The 21,672-nt window shown below is 52.5% G+C and overlaps 8 protein-coding genes across 8 annotated transcripts; 6 read left to right on the top strand and 2 right to left on the bottom strand.

Moving 5' to 3' along the window:
• Positions 1-642: 642 nt before the first annotated feature.
• On the top strand, positions 643-2,465 carry J7T55_001523 (uncharacterized protein; the record flags this gene model as incomplete). The annotated part of the gene is made up of 5 exons (XM_053145627.1): positions 643-897; positions 975-1,106; positions 1,155-1,395; positions 1,458-2,066; positions 2,122-2,465. The coding sequence occupies 5 exons, from the start codon at positions 643-645 to the stop codon at positions 2,463-2,465; spliced, it is 1,581 nt and encodes a 526-aa protein (XP_052991784.1).
• An 827-nt stretch (positions 2,466-3,292) lies between these two features.
• On the top strand, positions 3,293-4,684 carry J7T55_001522 (uncharacterized protein; the record flags this gene model as incomplete). Its single annotated transcript, XM_053145626.1, has 3 exons — positions 3,293-3,325; positions 3,380-3,640; positions 3,692-4,684. 3 exons carry the CDS (start codon positions 3,293-3,295, stop codon positions 4,682-4,684), a joined length of 1,287 nt encoding a protein of 428 aa, XP_052991783.1.
• Positions 4,685-6,507: 1,823 nt separating this feature from the next.
• On the bottom strand, positions 6,508-8,933 carry J7T55_001521 (uncharacterized protein; the record flags this gene model as incomplete). Its single annotated transcript, XM_053145624.1, has 6 exons — positions 6,508-7,067; positions 7,132-7,197; positions 7,259-7,414; positions 7,486-7,563; positions 7,649-7,904; positions 7,980-8,933. 6 exons carry the CDS (start codon positions 8,931-8,933, stop codon positions 6,508-6,510), a joined length of 2,070 nt encoding a protein of 689 aa, XP_052991782.1.
• Positions 8,934-9,721: 788 nt separating this feature from the next.
• On the top strand, positions 9,722-12,644 carry J7T55_001520 (uncharacterized protein; the record flags this gene model as incomplete). Its single annotated transcript, XM_053145623.1, has 4 exons — positions 9,722-10,095; positions 10,159-10,402; positions 10,488-11,376; positions 11,440-12,644. The coding sequence occupies 4 exons, from the start codon at positions 9,722-9,724 to the stop codon at positions 12,642-12,644; spliced, it is 2,712 nt and encodes a 903-aa protein (XP_052991781.1).
• A 2,506-nt stretch (positions 12,645-15,150) lies between these two features.
• On the top strand, positions 15,151-16,092 carry J7T55_001519 (uncharacterized protein; the record flags this gene model as incomplete). The annotated part of the gene is made up of 1 exon (XM_053145622.1): positions 15,151-16,092. One exon carries the CDS (start codon positions 15,151-15,153, stop codon positions 16,090-16,092), a length of 942 nt encoding a protein of 313 aa, XP_052991780.1.
• A 222-nt stretch (positions 16,093-16,314) lies between these two features.
• J7T55_001518 (50s ribosomal protein l1) lies at positions 16,315-17,321 on the bottom strand (the record flags this gene model as incomplete). The annotated part of the gene is made up of 2 exons (XM_053145621.1): positions 16,315-16,978; positions 17,071-17,321. 2 exons carry the CDS (start codon positions 17,319-17,321, stop codon positions 16,315-16,317), a joined length of 915 nt encoding a protein of 304 aa, XP_052991779.1.
• Positions 17,322-17,725: 404 nt separating this feature from the next.
• J7T55_001517 (glutamyl-trna synthetase) lies at positions 17,726-19,714 on the top strand (the record flags this gene model as incomplete). Its single annotated transcript, XM_053145620.1, has 2 exons — positions 17,726-18,114; positions 18,187-19,714. The coding sequence occupies 2 exons, from the start codon at positions 17,726-17,728 to the stop codon at positions 19,712-19,714; spliced, it is 1,917 nt and encodes a 638-aa protein (XP_052991778.1).
• A 1,218-nt stretch (positions 19,715-20,932) lies between these two features.
• On the top strand, positions 20,933-21,547 carry J7T55_001516 (hhe domain protein; the record flags this gene model as incomplete). Its single annotated transcript, XM_053145619.1, has 1 exon — positions 20,933-21,547. One exon carries the CDS (start codon positions 20,933-20,935, stop codon positions 21,545-21,547), a length of 615 nt encoding a protein of 204 aa, XP_052991777.1.
• Positions 21,548-21,672: the final 125 nt, after the last annotated feature.

The raw sequence follows: 21,672 nt of genomic DNA, 5'->3' as shown, positions 1-21,672 counted from the left end.
CAGGCATTGGACCCTATAGGTCATTTGAGTCTTACACTGGGATTCAATTCCGAGTCGACTCAGTGCTAGAGTGGCCGGTAACTTGCTCGATTGGCCGCAAGGAGTGTTCGCTGCATGCACCCCGCGAACACAACTCAAGGTGCAGATAAGGGATCGAGATCAGCATTGCCGGCTCCGCTTTATCAACAGGTCAATAGACAACGTTGTTTCGAGCTACTCTGACCTGCGTTGTCTATCAGCACCAAGATATCCGTGCTTTCAGCGTGGTGACAAGGTTCTAATCTCTGGGTCTCCATCTAGGCAGAATTGCCGGGCATGGTTGACAAAAGCGGTGCCTGACTGTTCAAGCAAGAGACCTGAAAGTCTCCGGTAAGACTCCGAAGGACTCACACAAGAGCAATCATGCCAGGAAACAGCTAGGAGTCTGATATGGTGAGCGCTCCTTATCTTATCAGACATATTTAAATGATTCCTCTTCTGATAGCCCTGAAGACGAGGCCCCTGAACAAGATCGTGCCGCGCGAGCTCACTACTTGTCCCGGGTCACATATCTAGACCATATTCCATTAACCTATAGGTTTCTGCCGAGTCGAGGCATACTTCGTTTTTCCATTCCTACGATCTGGGTGACTGCTTGCAACTATGGCTCCTCCTTCGCCCAGCTCCAAGGACGTTCCAAATGACACGCCCCAGGATAAGGGCGAAACCACAATATATCCCGTACTCTCTTATTCGCAGGGCGAGATTCGAGATGGTTCCGGATCCAAGTTACCTGAGGGGGTCATTGATGACGCCGCCAAATACTTGACTGACACTCGCGCCGAGCAATTCCAACCCTTGACGCCGGAAAGGGAGAAGCGACTCCGGAAGAAGATTGATTCTTGGATGATTCCCTTGGTAAGATACTGATCACTTTCAATCCCTTTGTTTGGGCTCAATGCCACCACAAATCCATGTCAGCTCACAAGATGCAGCTTTTGTTTACTGCGACGCTCGGGGCCGTGGACAAGGTCGAAATCGGAACTGCCTCGCTCTACGGATTCCAAGAAGACAACAACATGCATGGGCAGCAATACAGCTGGCTTGGAAGCATCTTACCTCTTGGCGTACGTCCCTTGATTTTATTTCTAGGGCAAGAGCTGACACCTGAACAGCAACTGTGCGGTTATGTGTTGACCACCTGGCTTGTCCATAGAGTTCCGCCGGGAAGACTTCTCTGCAGTGCGTCTCTACTGTGGTCGATCCTCACCATGTTGTATGCCGCTTGCCATACTTGGGCAGGCTTCATGGCACTTCGATTCTTCATGGGCTTCGTGGAAGCTGCGATCGCTCCGAGCCTGACTATGCTCGTGGTCAGCTTTTACAAGAAACAGGAGCAACCTCAGAGGAACGCCAGTAAGGCCGAATCCAGTGAAATTGATGATGACCAATGGACCGTAAGCTGATGAAATTTCTAGTCATATTCGCCTACTTCTCATCAGTTTTCAATGGCTTCTTCGCCTGGGTGGTTGGCTATATTCCTGACTCGGCGCCTCTCAAGAAATGGCAGTACCTCTATCTCATCACAGGTTCTATCAATGTCCTCTACTCGCTTTTCCTCTGCCTCGTGCTTCCGGACAGCCCGATGAACGCTCGGTTCCTCACAGCAGAAGAGAAGTTCTGGGCTGTGGAGCGGCTTGCATCAAACAGGACTGGCATTTCAAACAAAGTGTGGAAATGGGACCAAGTTTGGGAGGCCCTCTTGGACGTGAGGATCTGGTTGATATTCTTGTTCAACATCGCCATCAACATCCCCAACGGCGGACTGCAGGCCTTCGGGACGATCATCATCTCCGACCTTGGTTTCAGTAATCTCAAAGCGAGCTTACTCACCATGCCGTTTGGCATCGTGGCAACTTTCGGCGCTTGGTTTTTCAGCTATATCGCCAGCCTGACCAACCGAAGGACGTTCGTTGCTTGTGGCGCGCTGTTGCTGCCCATTCTTGGCACGGCACTCGTGTACGGGCTTCCGCAATCAAACGTGGCTGGACAACTGGTCGGCTTGTATTTCATGTATTTCTATTGGCGTGAGTATTGATCCAACTGCCCCGAGCATTCTGATGGTTGGCTGACCTACGTTAGCACCCTACGTGGTTGGGATTTCCCTGCCCCAGGCCAACACAGCTGGTCAAACCAAGAAGTCGATAGCCTTCAGCCTTGTGACCATAGGCTATGCCGCTGGAAATCTGATTGGGCCCCAGACGTTCATTTCCAAAGATGCGCCGAAGTATACAAGTGGCGTCATCGCGATGTTGGTCTCATATTGTGTTTCCATCGCACTGCTCCTATTATACTACGTCAATGTTTATGTAGAGAATAAGCGCAGGGACAAGAAGTATGGCAAGCCGGATGAACTTCGTAATGTGGTGGAGGGTTTCGCCGACGTCACGGATAAGAAGCAAGAAGATTTTAGGTACACACATTAGTCGTGCTCTGAGATGGATAGGGTATCTATATGGAGATTCCAGTTCATTTCCCTAGATCCCCGAGCCTCTATCTGAGACATTCCGTTCATCCCGATCCTCTCAGTTTGGGTGGATGACTGAGGTAGAGGAACGTGACAAAATTTGAGTAAGCCCGAGAAAAAGTCCGAGTTGAATGATCGCATCTCGACATCTTATGTGTTCGCAGATGCGTACCACTATGAATTGACAGCAGGCGGACATCTCGACGACGTAAGACCGCAGCCAAGGCTGCCTCGCCATTTTCAGTGCGTCTGTGCTGTGAAGCCTATGCATGGGATGCCTTCAAGAAGCTCGTGGGATGCCCTTGGCAAGGGTGGCTAAGACAGCACCTGAGTCGAGTTCAGCAGAGCGAAACCACTGAGCGCCACCTGCTGTGGTACCTAGGACAATGAACGTAGAATAAAGCAGACGCCGCTAGGTAGCCATGCCCTATAGGCAAGTGCTGGGAAGAGACCAACGCATTTAGCCGAACGCAGGTAAGCAAATGACCCCGCGGTTTCTTCGGCGAATGATTTAAGACGTCACCAGCTTTTCCCACCATATTACTCTGGATTCGACTGGAATAGGCTCAGAGTTCGAAACTTCTTCAGACTGGCTGGACCGCTTAGGTAGTCCTAAGTGACTTCAGGTCATTACTTTTGCTCTTTTGGTTAATCTCTTCAAAAGAGAAGTCCGTCACGGCATCAACTAAACTCTAGTGCGCATTGTTTGAGGTGTGCCAAAACCCTGGCCTAGGTGGTGTATCCTCTAGCGGTACACCAGCGAGGTGCTCTCAAAAACAAAAGAGAATGGAGGAGGACCGAAAGCTGCACTTCGTCATTGTGAGTATTTCTGGCAACGTCCCCAGGGATCGTCAATACTAAACCCGTGCTCAGGTAGGAGGGTCGCTGGGAGGCCTGGCAACTGGCCTGGCGCTGAAGAGTCTGGGTCATGACACAACCATGCTGGAGCGAAACCCGACACCTCTGCTTCAAGATCAAGGCGCTGGCATAGTGGCTGGAGGCGATACTCTCAGATTCCTCAAGGCCTATATACGATGTAACAGACCCGTGGCAGTCAGCTCCCACAAGCGGCTTTACCTCGACAAGGACGGCACCGTCATCCACACTGAAGAAATGGAACAGAATATGACATCAGTAGGCAAATCCAACCCCACTGAATTTTCTTAGCATGTTTCTAACCAGCAGCAGTGGGACTTGACATATAATCTTATGCGGGCGAACTATGATTACACTAAGAGCGACTATTGTGAAACGCCTTCACCTCTACTGAGTGAGGGCAAAGCAGTACACTTGCACGACCGAAAGGTCACGGAGCTCATGCCGGAAGGCAACGGTATTCGAGTGAAATGGGAGTCTAGTGATGGAGAGAAAGGTAGCATCGCGGCTGACTATTTGATCGCTGCCGACGGACCCGGCTCTACGATCCGCAAAATACTGGAGCCGGAGGTCCAGCGCATATTCACGGGCTATTGCGCCTTGAGAGGCACAGTGCCCGAGAATGAGGTCAGCCAGGACGCCAGAGAGGCATTCAGCGAGCGATTCACATTCTTCCACGCCAGCGGGATCCAAATACTGGCGTACCTGATCCCGGGGAAGAACGGAACCACCGAGCCAGGCCAGCGCCTCGTGAATTTCGTGTACTACACCAACTTCCCCGAGGGGTCAGACGAGCTCGAGGAGGTCATGACGGACAAGAACGGCCAGCGCAGGCATATCACGATGCCGCCTGGGATGATGCGGTCCGCAGCCTGGGACAAGCAGAAGCAGATCGCGCAGGACAGGCTGCCGCCGCAATTCGCAGAGATCGTATGTAAGACGAAACAGCCCTTTGTCCAGGCAATCACGGACGTCATCTCTCCCACGAACGAGTACATGGACGGCAAGGTCATCTTGGTGGGAGACGCCCTCGCGGGGTTCCGTCCGCATACCGTGGCGTCGACCTCGCAAGCTTGCTTCGATGCCATGGTTCTCGCCGACTACTTTCGAGGCAAAATCTCACATGATGAATGGAAGAAGCAGACTCTGGGATTTGCTAGGTTGGTACAGAAGAGGGGTGTAGATATGGGTGACCGGAGTCAATTCAAGGAGCTGCCGCTTGAGGAGTATATCCACGATCGAAATGTTGCTAGTACGCCGAGAGATAAGGAGGTCTTCCCAGATTGGGCAACAAAAGTCTGAGAGGAAGGGGGTCCTTGGACCTCTTTTGACTTTGAGAGAATAGACGAGTACCGCCTGGGAGGCAACCGTGCACTGTGAACAGATTATGGTATGGAGAGGGGCTGACGCAACTGACCGATGACATGAACCCGATATCCTATGTGCTTGCAATGAGCAGTTCGTTAGCTGAGAAAAGATCACTGGCTATCTCCACGGAGCATGCGGATGGAAGAAAAGGAACACGACTCTCAACACACACTTTTGGAACAACACCGCCACAATTAGAAAATATGAAAACGTGATTATAGAGCCCCCTAGGACTTAAGTACATAGACAAGTTTACCCTGAAGGGATTCATTCTATAGCATGTTGTCCTATAGGAAGTCATAGAAGGTTATTCTGTAAAGGTTTATCCCACAGGAGAGTATACTATATAAGGTCATTCCATAGCAGGTTATCCCATGGCTGGTCATCCTACGGCCGGTTATCCTACAAGCCCACCTTTCCTCCTAAAGAAGATCATCCCGGGGAAGGTTGTCCGACAAAAGGTTATGCATATGAGAGCATCCTTCAGGAAGGGTCTATTGTCAACAGCATTGTTTCCAGACCAAAAGTATTGGTCGACGTCTAAATCGGCATCACATCTTGCCACACGGACATCACCAGGCCAGAGCTTTTTTTCAAAAAGAAAAAAAGAAAAAGCAGGGGAGCGACTCCTGGCAAAAGCTTGTGAGGTAAATTACCTCTCTAGCTAAATAAAGGCACTCGTTCCAAGACTTCTCAGGAAGCAAGACGAGCCGATCCCTGTCAAACCACGCATTCTGGCGTATAGACAACTGATTCACCCACTATATCACAGTCCAGATGTACTGTCCAGACGGCCTGCGTCTGGAAGTTCCGGTTGGCTAGGCCCGCGAGCGCCAGGATCTGTTCCGATCTGTTGCCGGCCCTGTTGCGGGCCAGAAGAGAATTAGTATACTGCGACCCTAAGCCAACTTACATATTAACTATTCTTCAGGCCGCCTCTGCCCCTGCCTCTGATGTCAACACCCCCGCCGAGAAGGTATGTATTGTTCAATTATCTCATTGGTATGCCTTTAACGGGAAAAGGGATTACTAACATCCATTTTAGAAGCAGAAGCGCCCTCGCCGCGCACCCGCACCATACGTATGTAGAGCCATGGTATTTGTTTCATTCACTTCATATCAATTTGGCTAACATTTGTATGAATTACGGTCAGAATACTTCTGTGTCTGCGGTCGCTCGCCGCCAAGCCAGAGGCGCTAGCGAGAAGGCTGCCGCAGGCAGCGAACAGGCGGCCGAAAAGGCTTCCACTGAAGATGGGGTCGGTAGCCCCGATGCAATGGTCAAGGAAGTTATGTTTCTTTTTTTTGTAGGGCGAGGGGAGGGGGTTGGTTTTTTTTCCTAGTTTTTCCTTTTCTTTTTCTTTCTTTCTTTCTTTCTTTTTTTTTTTGGTTTTCTGTTGGGGGGGTTGGGGGGGGGGGGTTCTTTTGGCTTCTTCATATTCTTAATTATTGGTCTTGAACGATGGTCATCCTACCACAGGCCCGGGTAGGGGCATGACAGGGCTGTTTTGAGCCTTTTCATACCATTGCAACTTTATTGTCCCGCCGCAGCCCGTTCATCCTCTGTGGCCAGTTACTAAGGGTAACAGAACATCTTTTTCGGCTATATTCAACAGTCCGAAATCCACATAGTCGATATGGCCCAATTGTGTACCTTTATCGCAACATCGAACAGATTCCTACAACCATGCATCCAGGTTCAGTCCCCGCCGAATAGGTAGACTCCATACGTTACGCATCTTTCAGCCTGTGGTTTCCTACGATGAGATCCTCGCCGGCCCTCCATGCTTTACCCTCAAGACCGTCTCAACGTGCTCAAGCCCAAGTGGTGCACCGTCTCTCGATGCAAGCAGTCTCGCCGTTTTGACTACGTTCTTGATCTGCCGGCCATTTAGATCCTCCTTGGCCAGCTCCGCCAGGTCCTCCGCAGCGATACTGCTCCTATCCCCGGCTCCCCTGGTCACAAAAGTCTTCCAGATATGCAGTCTGCTCTGGTGGTCAAGCTTCGGGTAGTTGATGGTGAGGTGGATCCGGGACTCAAAGGCCGGGTCGAAATCCTCAACGCGGTTGGTTGTCAGGAACATGACACCCTGGTAATACTCAAGCAGGCGCAGGAACACGGATACCAGCTTGTTGCGATGTAAATCATGGAGCGAGCGGCGCTCGAGGAAGACGTCACACTCGTCAATCAGCAGCACGGCGCCCCATTTGGTCGACAGCTCTAGGACCCGCTGGAGGCTGCGTTCCATCTCGTCGGCGTCGTCACCCAGCTCACCAGCAGACATGGCATAAAGGGGACGCTTCATTTCTTCGGCGACTATCAATTGCGTTGGTCAATATTCGTGGAGAAGACGAGCTCCTAGCCTGAGGTCTGTGTTTACCTGATTCTGACGTGAGCGTCTTTCCCGTGCCAGGTTCTCCGCTCAACAGCATGATAATGCCTCGACCTGGGTTGTGGCCGATGGTTAGTATAGAGAGTCCCAAAGACTGTCGACTGTGGCTGCTAACCTTTCCCCTTAATGACGTCGTCAAAATCATCACGATGAGACAATTGAGCATGTACGAATGCTAGGACAATCTGTTTATAGTCTTGCGGGAGGACAAGCTGGTTGAACGAGTCTTCGTTCCAAATTATTTCCTTCACCGAATCAATGTAGAAGTACACTGGATGTGCTGCAGTCAGTGCCGTATCCCGATTCTCTCAAAGGCCGTTCTGAACAAGTGGATGACCTTACCCCATGTCTTTGCCTTGAGACAGAAACCTTTCAGCAGAGGAGTGCAGAACGCGAGGTGCTCCTTGCAAAGTGACGTTGCTGCCCCGTTGAATCAGTCCTCGCCATTCTACGTAACCGAATCATGACTTCATGGTTTTATTGGGATGATGATATCGATACTGACCTTCTGAGCTTTTACCACTCGCAGCAAATTTTCGGTTTGCTCTATTCGCTAGGCGCCTCAAAAATTGAATAGCCGGCGGCATCAAAAGGTCTGAGTCGGAATCTGAGTCGGCATCACCGAAGCCGAAAGTTGGACCCGAAGCGTCAAGATGGACGGATCCTTGGTCTGGGTTGTTCAAGGGAAGTAGTTGGCTTGACGAATCGCCATTGTACCTCATAAAGGAGTTGCAGTCGATTACGATCCTCCCATCCTCGACCTAGGGAGTGGGAAAACCACACGTCAACATACGGTCAACTATGCCAAGCATTTATTGTACTTAGAAGTGACTCACAAATTGTCTACGGGAGGCCCCAACCGGTGCTTTTCGCAGGGTGTAGACTCCCGAGTATTGTTTGTAGTGGATGCCTTTCAGAGCCTGAAATCTCTCCCCCCTCTCTTCCAGCCGTGCACGGATCTCACCCATGTTGGGTTGCAGGTGGCTCGGGAGCACATTTAGTTCAAACACAGGTTTGAGATTTTCGAACTGACCGATTGCTAACGAAGTGGTCGTATAGCCAAATATTTCCCCGTTGGTGTCGATGTAGCGGCAAGAAAGGTTGTATATCAAAGCATCGTTGGGGAGCTTCTGATACTTCCCGCCATCTAGGAGGAAAAGGCGGTCTTGATCATCAACCCTGGAATAGATCTCGGTACCGGGTTCAAACAATGTCCAGACATAGTCAAAGGAAATGACCCCATTCTTTATCAGGTCATTCCTCTGTTCAATGTGTGCCGTAATCTCGGGACTGATGATATTGAATAAAAGTTTGTAGTGCTTCCTTGCAATATCATTGTCCTCGTCCCCGTGGGGTTCAGCCTTGATGAAGCCCTCCCAGCGATAAAAGAACTCGTGGAATGGTGCGTGAAATTCTAGCTTCTTCAGATTCGTGTTGATCCCTCGATAGCCGGCGAACACGGGGCCGAGCAGCTCCTTGATGAGAGGGCTCTGTACGCTGATAGAGTGCAGAGCGAGGACGGGCTCCTCGGTGTCGCCATTTCGTTTCTCCCGCCGAACGATTAAGGCAAACTTGGCTGACTCTGGCGTCGACTTGGAGTTGATTCCAATATCGTCGGGGGCCCATTCCTCCCAAGGTTGTCGATAATCCTCCCGGTAGAGATCTTTGGACTCACTCTTCATGCCAACCTCGATTGGCTCGTCTTTGGAGATCGTAGACTCATTTTCATTTAAGTTACTCACTTCGTCATCGATGACCTCGTCCACGACTGAATTTGGACGCCTGCCCATTGCTGAGGTCTGTTGAGTGTGAGATACGTGTTTGCAGTGACTGAACGCCAGATGATGTTGAGGTGATGTTGACGTCGAATATCAGACTGTTATGAGTCTTCAGGCTCTGGATGCTATAGTTCTTTGCTAAGACCTTTAGGTATGATGCAGAGAATCATTTGGCAGTTGACACAGCCCGAGGGTGTACTTATGCATGCATGTACCACACGATCACCTAAATGCATAGCGTATATACCCACCAGAATATTGAAATGTCCAGTTGCAAAACATGTCAGCAGAGCCGCATGAGCGGGACTTCTGCGCACGAGGTCTGCAGTGCTTCTCAAATTGTGCCTGCTGAAAATCCTCTTGAATACGTGTCTTGGTTGAGATCCAATGAAGCTGACTGAACATGCGAGTGCGGAGCCTTGAGGCCTCCGCAGGCAGCAGCAGAAGCAGACACGGGGTCATTATCTGCAGCTGGTCCACTTAAGTCTCGGATCTTCGCAACATCATTGGGACACGGCTGGAAAGCACAAGGCAGAATCAGCACACTAAAGGTAATGCTACATGCATCCTGAAAGCACTGCGGGCGTGACTTAGAGCATGATGAAGGAATCGCTGCAGCCTACATTACTGGAGAACTAGGATACCTAGGTGCGTGATGAGTTTTCGAACAATGTTTAATGGGTGGTGATCTGTAATTCCAGCCAGACAGAGGTTGTTGCGAAAATTGTTTCTGGAAAGGGCATCACAAAAAGGCGACCGTCTTGGCCAACACCGGAATATCCTATCCAGAGAACCACGCAATGATCGACGATACTAGACAGCTCCAATATGGCGGTCCGGGCCCAACCATGCCTCGAGCGGCCCTTCGGGTATCAGATCACGTCCAAAAAATCTTGGAACACCCCGTTGCGAGACTGCACGCCAACCAATGGGCTCGCAGCCTTCGATTTCTGACATTTGATGATATTGAAGAGGTGGCCAGCGAGGAGAATAGCAGACTGGTCCCTGTAGCTGGGCCAGGACAGCATCCAGGGAGTACTCAGCCTCTTCGTGGCCAATGCCAGCCATGCCAGAGAAGAGAGCCTTTGCCTTCGGGCCATATGTGCGCAGGGCATCGGGTTAGCGAAGACGCGGCCAAGAAGCGCGAGGCCGAACTCCTCAAATACTCGGATCCGTGTGTTCATGTCAACGAAAACTCGTGTCACTTCTGTCAACATATCCCACTCTTTCCAAATAGGGGAAAGTTGACGAGGTTTCGCATTCGGAGAGTCTTCCCGCCCGATTTCAAGGGGTCCGCTCATTGCGACCATTTCGTCGCTGTCTCGTATTGTTGGTCCAGCGAGAACAATACGGAGTCGGAGCCGTACAAGGTGGTCGAAGAAGACGGTACCGTCCGCAATGTGCGGGCCCAGAACAGTACGATAGATCGAGTGGTAGCGTACGCTCGTGAGAACGGTTTCCGGATGATCTGGATTGACCAGGTACGTCTTTCACAATGAGCGTTTGAAATCTGGCCATCTAGATTACTATGAGGGTAAAGTGTGACTACTCATGACCAATTGGTAGGAATGCATCGATCAGGATCACCCGAAAGAAAAGGAGCTTGCAATACAGTCTATGGATCTCGTGTACCTGAGGGCTCGCAGATCCATCGGGCTCCTTCAGACCCAGCTACAACAGAAGCATCTCGAATGTTTGTCTATGGTGTATGAAAGCCACATCATGCCCCGTTCCCGACCACGCCGTGGAAAGTCGGCTTTTACCCGTTGTCACAAGGTTGAACTTGAAACTATGCGTGAGACGGTATCCATGGTCGTCAACGACAAGTGGAATACACGCGCTTGGGTTCTCCAAGAGGCTTTTGCTTCGAGTGGGAACATGTTGCTCCTTTTCCCAAAGGCTGATAAGGTCGACTTACGTGGTTGGATGATGATATGCCACGAGGCTTCACGTAGCGAATTGGCCATTCGTCTGGATACCATCCAGAGCTGCATCGCCGTTTGTGGGCGGATGATACAGCCTCTCTTGAGCCGGGCGTTGAATACCGACACGGGCAAGAACAACAGACCAGGCCGACAACGAAGAAAGGCCAGGGGCAAAAAGCAGAAGGACCCTGACCCTGAAGAGATCCGGGTTACGATGCAGAGGATTCGATTCTTTCATCCATCGGCGCCCAACAGCGGAGGATCCTTCTGGGCCAATGGGTCAAAGAACAAGCGAACATGCAGCGCAGCCGTTGCTCTCACCTATCTCCGATTGCGGGACCTAGAGCGAGTCGCAGACAAGCTGGCCATCGTGGCGAATCTATGTGGCTACCGCCTACGCCTGAACACCGTGGAGTTGGATGAAACTCAGCCAAGTCTGGCTGTATGCACGTTGGTGCTCGCGATCGCCAATGGTGACTTTTCCCTGCTGATCCCGCAAATCTATCACTTGCCGCAGAGCAAGGTCCTGGGTAGGTACACGGTCAATCCAAACGAGCAATTTTTCTGTGATTTGCCTTGTTGACAAGATACAGAGTTTCCACTGGCTTCGGGTGATCAATCTGACTTCTCCTGGGCCCATTCTTTCACCCAGTGTCTCCAAGACGTAGAAGCAGAGAATTGGAACCCGTATGGACCAATGTCAGGAGCCAGCGTAGCCACTTTTGTCGACCTTACTCCCCGTGGACTCTCATTTCCTGGGAGCATGTGGAGACTCGACGATTTTGTGGACTTGAAACAAATCAAGGCAAAATACGCTGCTTCATGGCTGCGGATGCGCCGAGCTCAGGGGCCGTCCCGCCCTTCCGGAAGGACCATTGAGCTTGCAACAACGCATATTCTGTTCGAGATTCTGGAGACTCTGAAGACCAGAGGCGAGAAGCAAGTAGCTAATTCTATTCTGAACTCTACTTCAAATTGGCGCTGGAGGAATCACGGAGCTTTTTTTACGGATGTCCTCGAATCGGTGGACGATTTTCCGTCAGGTCTGAGAATCGAGAATCGCAAAGGGCTCTTCGACCTAGATCGCAGTCCAGATGGTTGGTTACACCAGTGTTGGATCATTGACAGGGTAATGGAGACGGGCGGCTTCTGGACAGGGACGCTTGAGGAGCACGAGTCTTTGCTGCATGACCAACCCAGGGACCCTGGAAGAATCACTGACCTATCCTCACACAAGAGCAAGGCACCTGAGACAACTCCTCAAATCCAAGAGCGTGGTCTGGTACTGGGTAGCTCAATGGGGAACGAACAGAGACACAAGAAGAAGCACCGCGGTCACGCAAGGCGTCTGGTCCAATCCTTTATGTTGTCCATGGCGGTCGGCGAAGTTGAGGAAATAGCCCATGACGAGGCTGAGGACTTAGGCGCACCACCCGACGACCACCAAGCGGCGGTCATGAAGCATGTCTTCACAGCTCCACAGGCCATGTCCTCCCTCGCCTTGATGTGCTATGACATGACGGAGCAGGATAGCGGCCGTCACCATCACAAGCGACGGGCCGTGTTCGACGTGACCGGAAATGCAGGAAACACGGTGCAGGTGCTTACGCCCTTTAATCCGGTGTTAGAGTCCATCCCGAGGCCGGCAATGCGGAGTATGGCAATCTCGTGGATCGTCGAGGATGTTGGGGATGCTGCTGGCGAGGATGGATTGGGTCGGAGAATCAGGGTGACAGGCATGGCAAACGGGATGTGGGAATTTGACACTACGATAACGGGCCGGTACAATGTTATATAAATATTATAAAGATAAAAACTATCATTTTACATGCTAGAAGCACGAATAGATCCATACGCCATCACAGCCCGAAGGCTCGATTTGGGAAGAGAAACAAGCTAATTTTATTACATCGCCCCTGGAAAAGAAATGAACGGTAGCGCAGCTGTGCAGACCTTGAAGCTGTTTACGAGCTGGCAGTGAGCTCATGAGATACGGGCTTGAGGCCGGAAAATATAAGACAACCTCCTATTCAATAATCTCCTATGGGATAACCTCCTGTAGGATAACCTCTTGTGGGATAACCTCCTATCAGACGACCTCCTATCAGACAACCTCCTGTGGGATAACCGCCTGTGGGATAACCTCTTATCGGATAACCTCTTATCGGATAATCTCTTATCGGATAGCCTCTCATCGGATAACCTCTTATCGGATAACCTCCTATAGAATAACCTCTCAGAAGATAATCTTCTAGAGGATAATTTGCTTTAGGATTATTATCTATAGAAGGCTTTCCCATAAGATAAATCCATATGGCGATGTAAGCAAACCGGGGCTTCGCAATTCGTTTTTAAGAGTGTGGTGGTGTTGTTCCAATGGTACATGTGAAACCTGTCGAGGAGGGCACCGCACTGCACTGCAGGGCCCAGCCAGTACAACCCACGGCCCTTGCATACACAGTACCCCAGGATGTGTTACTTGGGCGGGCGTGCATAAGGATGTAATCTGATGGATAAGATTGCAAACAATTAATTTTGTCTTCCTTGACATTATGAGCGCATATCGCATCGAGAAGCAACAGCTGTAATCAGGTGCATATGTGGCGGAAAGGCAATTTTTACAGGCGGAAAGTTGAAGCTGTTTTACGTATATATAGCTGTAATGTGCTCACCTTTGTGCCTTCGGGCATTTGGTCAATTTGAAACGATACAGAGAAGATGTAGGTCCACCCTGAAGGTCTTGAGTTCGACTCCGACAGTCACTAACTTCATTACAGTAGCATGGCCCCTGCACTAAGGATGACACGCTCAATCAAAGAGAAGCTACCAATTTTTTGGCTTTTGTTTTTTGCTTATTGAATTTTCATTCATCAAAATTCTCGCCACAGCGCTTGCACGGCTGCATGGCATCACGGAAGGCTTTTGTGCACGAGATCTTCTTTGTACACTTGTGCTTGTGTTGTTATGATGCAACTTGAAGTTCTGCTTTTAAACGCAATATCAAACTTAAAGAAAAAAATTGGAATGGGTCGAGAGTGAAGTGGAGGGGGGGGGGGGGATGAAAGTAAGGAAGCAGTCGTATCTTGCTGTGTACTGTGCCTCCTGCGTTGGTACTATAGTGACGTCACAGGAACCGGAGTATTCTAATCTTTACTATTATAATTCACATACATGTCTATTATCAACAGAAAATTGCAGATGAGTTTGAGATCTAATGAGACTGATCAGTAGTGTTTGCCGCACTTGAGTTCAGAAAGAGGTTGAGCCGTTGTCCCGAGTGTGGTGACTTCTATTCCTGTCATCTTTCTAGGCACGGGATATCCCACAGTGGGAAAATCTCCTTGGGGACAACCTTGTATGGGAAAGTCACTCGATCTTTCATTGAATTGCTCCAAGCTGGTAGATGGAGAAGAAGGAGTGACATCCACAGGGTTTCATACTAAAGGTGACCAATAATTAAAAAATGTCCCATGTCTAGGCATACATTAAAAATAATAATTGGAGGTTTGTATCTGCATCCTGTTGAATTATTGCTAAAATATCTTTGAGTAGCCTGATCCGAATTGCACGCCCTGGCACACCTTGCAATACCGTGTTTTTCCGATGCAAGAAAGCAGCGAGTGCATGACGCCTGCCGGAGTGACTTATCCTATACAAAGCTGAAGAGTTCCGAAGTTGTTATCAGACCTCCAAATTGCCAGACGATATGTTGCTCAGAATGGTAGGCCGAGACTGCTAAGGCAGGCAGGGCTCCATATATGCACTCAGGACTTGTAGCGTGGGAGAGGATAAAGGTCCATATTTAACGGGCTATCGCCCATAATAGCTAGCAGATGATCACATAAACTGTGGTCATTGTCCCGCAGTAGGTTATCCCAGAAGAGAACCAACTGTGCGATTAACCTATTGGATGGGTGTCCTGGTTGAGCTGCTGCGGCAGTTGTGTTCACCTTGATGCCCCAGGTACATGGACCGCCGACTGGGGTAATTACCTGAGCTCCATCTGGCCAAATGCTGGAAGTCCAGCTTCAACAAGCTGCCTATGAATGCTGTACTCCATCACTGCACGTTTGCAGCACTTAACTGATAACAGCATCAAAGTGACAGTCGACTGGCGAGGAAGTTCCCCTAAGTCAGTCGAACCACCCACGGCCAATTGCCCCTTAAGTTGCCTTCCCTGCCAGAGTGTGCAGCGTCCCAACTCAGAGCAACCGACCATCGCTCCTCAATCCACGAGACACCCCAGCGACGGCCAGATTCCCAACGCGCCCCAGTCAGCAGCCAAATAAGCTCCTTCTATAGCCATGGCGAGCGGCCTGGGAATCATGGGCCCAGCCTCGCGCCCCTCGACGAGCACTTCCAAGTCCAAGTTCCAGCTCCCCAGCAGCTCCTCGTCGAGCTCCGCCGACCACGACCCAGCCAACCTCGACGGCGACGACGCCTTCGACCCAGACGCGCCCCTGCCCTTCCCGACCGCCCTGTCGCGCCGCGACTTCCTCGCCCCAGACTTCAACGCAGCGTCCTACCTGTCGTCGCTGTTCCCATCGGGGTCCTCCGACACAGACGACACGGGCCTGGGCGCGGGCACCGCCGCGCACCGGCACCAGACGCTCGAGGACCTGCGGGCGGAGCTGCGGGAGCGCAGCAGCGCCATCAGCGCGGAGCTGCTGGAGCTGGTCAACGCCAACTACGCGGCGTTCCTGGGGCTCGGGGACGGGCTGCGGGGCGGCGGCGAGCGGGCCGAGGACGTGCGTGTCGCGCTGCTGGGCTTCCGCCGCCAGGTCGAGGACGTCCAGGCCCGCGTCCGGGGGCGGAGGGAGGACGTGCAGCGGTCCGGCGCGGAGCTGCGGGCGGTGCGCGGCGAGGTTGAGGCCGGGAGGCGCATGCTGGAGCTCGATGAGCGGTGTGGCGTGCTGCTTGGCAAGTTGGAAGGGGCCGGGATTGAGGAAGAGGATGGCGATGAAGACAGTGACGGCGTAGATGATGAGGTGGAGAGGTTGGTTGAGATGGCGAGGGAGTACAATGCTATCATCAACCTGGCCGATGCCCTTGGTCGGGACCTGCCGTTTGTCAGGAAGATGGAGGAGAAGATCACGAGATGCAGGAACACATTGCTGGTGGATCTGGGTACATCACTGAAAGAGGCGCGGAAAACAGGCGAGAAGGAGAGGACCGTCAGACTATTGGGGGTGTATCGAATACTGGGCGCATACTCAGAGGGAGTCAAGGTACTCAAGGAGAAATAATTGAGGTCGCAGCCATCGTCACTCTTCTTCGAAGAGATCTCAAGACATTGCCACAATATGATACCCATTAAGCGCAATCGCCATTCCATGTTTTGAGATATGCAACATGTGCTCGTAGATTGATTGTACAGATAGATGTCCCTGGCATGCCATGCCATGTCTTTGCAAGCCAGCACTATCACCAACACCAGGTCGACGCAAACTCCCCTCCCGGTCCACCTCTTACATCGGACTAGTCAGCATAGCAGGCGTCAGGCCTTCCTCAGTGGGATTGAAACCTCCGTTCAAGCTGAATCCCGGACCATGTGTGCTGCTCATGACAACCTCATGCACCTCCTTGTTCACCTGGTCATCCAGCGCAGCACAGTCGCTCTTGACCTGGCCCACAAAAGCCTTCACATTAGCAGCCAGCATCTCGGGCGTGAAGCCCACTTGCCCCACAGACAGCCTTACAACGCCGTCCTTCTCACGGTAGTTATCAGCACCGGCCATCTCCTTCAGCAACCCTAGGACGTTGTTGGTGATGGTCTTTGCGCGCACGCTGGGCATCAGGCCCTTGGGGCCGAGCACGCGGCCCATGTTGGCCTTGGCCAGCTTGTCGGCGGAGCCCTGGTCGCAGATCAGGCTGGTGAGCTCGAGGTTGCCGTCGCGGATGGCCTGGAACAGCGAGTCCTCGCCGACGGCGACGGCGCCGGCCTCGCGGGCCTGGATGGCCAGGGCGGAGCCCTCGCGGCAGATGACGCCGATGCGGCGGTCCGACTTGACGGGGTGCGGCAGGCGGATGCGGCTCTTGATGACGGGGCCGGACTTGAGCGTCCTGAGCTTGACGGCGAGGTCGTACTTGGTTGTCTGGGGGTTCTGGCCGACCTCGAAGGCGCGTGCGTACCTGTTTCCATGGAGTGTCAGTACAGTTCATATTCCTCTTGTTGGGACAGGTATGATGGTGCATGAAGATGGAAACAGGAGGTTGTCGCGTACCGTATGGCATCGCACAGTGAAAACTGCTGCATGTTATCCAGCCTGTCTACTCTGAAGCCCTTGAATGTCCTCTTCTTCTTCTCCCTCTTCCTGGCGCCGCTTGGCCGTCCGGACGCATTTCGTGTTTGTTGCGCGGCTGCGACTACTGACGGCGCGAGATATCGTGGTATCGCTGATTGTAATGTTGGTCTGGATGCTGTGGAGAGACTGAGCCTTGCCATTGAGGCGAGGCATTGGTTTATCGAGGCCATGATAATGGGTGGAGGTGCGTTGCGACAGTGACGGATGGTCGCCCGTCTTCCTGCCTGCTGAATGCGAGCCTCAATCTGGAGCAGACGAGCGTGATGGAGCTCTCTCTCTGTCTTTACACTGGAAAGCTCAAATTTCGTCAAGACGGGATGCGCCAGGGTTGGGACGACCGGGGGGAGGGGGGTCAATCCAGTGGTTCTGTAGAAGGGAAGGGGTGTACCCATCCAGCCCAAGTTGACCCCTCCTCGAAATTTCACCCCACCATTATCTCGTCCAAGCTGTGTGTGGCTACACTCCCTCCCACCTTTTGGCCGGTTGACTCACGAGATACTTCTTTTCCCTAGACTTTGATCTCTGCGCGCGTCATCCTTCTTCCTGGCCAATTTTCGAAGGACACAACCACATCATGAAGGCAGACGAGCTCAAGGCCATTACGCCCAACTTGGGCAAGGACTTCAAGTCCATCGAGCCCCATCTGGTCGCCCTCGACAAGCACTTGACACTACGAACTTACCTCGACGGCTACCAGCTCGGTGAGAACGACAAGGCCATCTGGACTACTCTGCGCACCAACCGAGCCGCTGCCTCTTACATCATCAAGGGAGCCCTCGCCAACCTGCTCCGGTGGTACGCCTTCGTCGACGCCACACACCCCGAGATCCAGGAGTCTATCAAGGCGGACGAGGCCGAGAAGAAGAAGAAGACTGCTGCCGCCAGTAAGGCTGGAGGCAACTTCAACCTTGCTCTCCAAGACACCGAGAACGGCATCGTCACCAGATTCCTGCCTGAGCCTTCGTGAGTGCCCGTCTACACCATTGACCATGCATGATCAGTACACAAGAGGCCATGCACTGACATTGAGAACAGAGGTTACCTGCACATTGGACACGCGAAAGCCGCCCTCCTTGCCGACTACTTTGGCCATGTTGCATACAAGGGCAAACTGCGACTGCGTCTTGACGACACCAACCCGTCCAAGGAGAAGGGGGAGTACCAAGATGCTATTATCGAAGATCTCGCCCTGATGGGCATCACACCCGACCACCTGTCCTACACCTCCGACTACTTCGAGTACCTTTACGACATGTGCAAGAGGCTGATTTCTGAGGGCCACGGATACGCCGATGACACCGGTGTCGAACAAATGCGAGACGAGCGGTGGAAGGGCATCCCCTCCAAGCACCGAGACATGTCTATCGAGGAGACGCTGCGTATCTTCGAGGAGATGAAGAAGGGGTCCGAGGAGGGTGTCAAGTGGTGCATCCGCGCCAAGGTATCCTACGACAACCCAAACAAGGCCATGAGAGACCCTGTTATCTACCGATGCAACCTCGAGGATGCGCATCACCGGACTGGGACAACGTGGAAGGCCTACCCCATGTACGACTTCGCATGCCCTGTCATTGACAGCCACGAGGGAGTCACACACGCCTTGCGGTCAACCGAATACACCGACCGGAACCCTCAGTACCAATGGTTCATTGATACACTGAAGCTGCGCCAGGTTCACATGTGGGATTTCGCTCGTATGAACTTTGTCAAGACGTTCCTGTCCAAGCGAAAACTGGCCAAGCTCGTTGACACCGGCAAGGTCTGGGGCTGGGACGATCCTCGCATGCCTACCATCCGTGGTGTCCGCCGGCGAGGCATGACCGTGGAGGCTCTGCGCGATTTCATCATCAAGCAGGGCCCCAGCCGAAACGTGACCACCATGGACTGGACCGTGTTCTGGGCCAACAACAAGAAGGTCATTGACCCCATTGCTCCTCGCTTCACCGCTATTCTGCAGAAGGATGCCGTCAAGGTCACTATCAAGGGCGCCGATGCTCCTGCTCAGCCCACCAGCGAGAGCAAGCCCAAGCACCCAAAGAACAAGGATGTCGGCACCAAGCAGGTCTTTTTCTCAGACGAGCTGCTGCTGGATCAGGCCGATCTGGCACTCATGAAGCCCGATGAGGAGATCACGCTTATGACCTGGGGCAACGCCTTTGTGCGCTCCCTCGACGGCTCATCTCCCGTCAAGACTGCCACATTCGAGCTCAACCTGGCTGGTGACGTCAAGAAGACCGAGAAGAAGGTGACATGGCTGTCCACCAAGGGCACCACGCTGGTCCCAGCCGAGCTATGGGACTTCGACTACCTCATCACCAAGGACAAGCTCGAGGAGGATGACAACTTGGAGGACTTCCTGAACCCCAACACTAGCACCATGGAGGAGGCGTGGTGTGATGAGAATGTTGCGACCCTCAAGAAGGACGACATTGTGCAGCTGGAGAGAAGGGGATACTACCGTGTAGACAAGGGCTTGGCGGACTACAAGGAGGGCGAGGCCAAGAAGGTAGTGTTGTTCAACATCCCCACTGGAAAGACAGGCGAGGCGCGGCCAAGCAAGTAAAGGCGACCGAGCAGGACCCGGCTAGGGCGGATGTCAAAATCTCATGAAAGACGAAAATCACGAGCGAATAGAATACTGTGACTGTACAGTACCATCAAGGAAGACTTAACTGCAGCCTTTACATATGTCGATGTACATGAAAGGCTTTCCAAGACGCAGCTTCACACCATTTCATGCTACACGGTGATCAAAAACAATTTAGTTTTGTTTAGCTTCACAGCAGAGCTCCCAGTCACAGCAGGCTTCGCTTGTCCCACCCGAGTGAAGTTCATCTACTCGTCCAGCTATGACTAAATCAGGATCGTCCCGGTCGCCCAAAGGCTGCGCTGATATCATTATGAACCATGGGGAACGGTCCGCCCTGGCTTCAAGCTTGGCGCAAGTGACAGGTCCCTTAGTGCATTCTAGAGCACGTCGCTCCTTGGTGGCCCAACCAAGGTGCGGGCCAAGGCGGCGCGAGCAGCTAAGAAGCTGGGGGCCGTCTCGGAAACATCCTTGGGACAAGGGCGCCCATGTGTCGACCTCCCCATCCCGCCCCGTCCGCCAACCACTGGATGATAATCAGCCAAAAAATGAGAGCTGACAAGAGCAGGCCCCTGCGTTGGGCAAAGCCACACGATTCGGCCCTCAGTGAATCCTATTCCGTGTTTTGAAAGTAATCGCAACGTCATTTTGACCATGCCTGGTCGTACTCGAACAGACGCGTATGCATGCGCCCTTGGCCGGACAAATGGTCCGGTGTATGCCTGCGGAGGATATAATGCGGCGGCATGGCACCATCTACATCTAGATGCCCCCCTGCCCTTTTGCCTTCGGACAACGAAGAGAAGCTTCTTGAGCATTTTATCTCTCTCTGATCTTTGAGCTTATGTCCGGAGGATCCATTCCTAATATCACCAAGTCGCACATCACAACCCCAGAAGCATCTTCAGTGTTACCTCATTCGAATTGTGTCTGACCACCCGACCGACCCGGGATATGTTTTGTTATAACGAAGGTATCAAACGGCTGTTTCAACGAGAGACCTGAGGCCGGTAATGACGCGTGAGAACCTGGGGGTTATCAGACCTACGCAAATCCAGCGCGACCAATCGAACGTGCAACACAGAAGAAAGGTTTATAAAAGCGGGAGTGGGTGAATATCAGGTCACCACATCAGGCGACATATCACCAGGGCAGCCCACCACATCAGCCTCGAACAGATATATATCATCCACAATGCCGTCTCCACCAAAGAGCCCGTCTATTGGCATCCGCTACATCTCAGACGCTGTGAAGAGCGACCATCGCCTCCTCGAGAGGCTCTACACCTCCCTGGCCGCCCCGTCATCCACCAGCAGCCCGGACAGCCAGCGCGCCCTGTGCTCGCGGTTCGCCTGGGAGCTGGCCCGACATCTGGTGACGATGGAGCTCTTCATCTTTCCGGGGACCGCCCACCGCGCCAAGCAGGGCAACCAAGCGGCGCAGCACAGGCAGCGAGACATGGCGCAGCTGCGGCAGGCGCTGCGGTCATTCTCGGCGGTGGCGGCAGCATCCAATCCCGGCTACGAGAAGCTTAACAAAGTGTTCAAGGAGCTGAGTGGGCCTTTGATACAGCACATCCGCGACATAGAGCGGGTAGAACTAGTGAACATCGAAAAGGTGCTCAGCGCGCAGGAGAGTGAGGATCTGGCGAGGGACTTTGAGAGGTCCGTTTTCTTCATCCCGCATGGTGTGCGGGATGAGGAAGAGGAGGATGCTAGCGTTAAGGCGCCGTATAAGACTGTCGGGGGGCTTTTAGATGCCGGCGCGGAGGAGCTTCGTGCTGCGATGGAGAAGTTTCCTCGAGAATGAGGGTCAGGTTTGCACCAGCAATGTAATGAACACGCAATGAAAGGAGTTTTGGACAATTTTAGACTGCTCGTCTAGACTGGTGTGGTTTATAGGTTCTGCAGGCGTTATAAAGCATGATCTTGAAA

Source organism: Diaporthe amygdali (assembly GCF_026229845.1).
Source record: "Diaporthe amygdali strain CAA958 chromosome Unknown NODE_21_length_814164_cov_65_183785, whole genome shotgun sequence".
NCBI lineage: Eukaryota > Fungi > Ascomycota > Sordariomycetes > Diaporthales > Diaporthaceae > Diaporthe > Diaporthe amygdali.
This window is presented reverse-complemented; position numbering and strand designations above follow the sequence as displayed.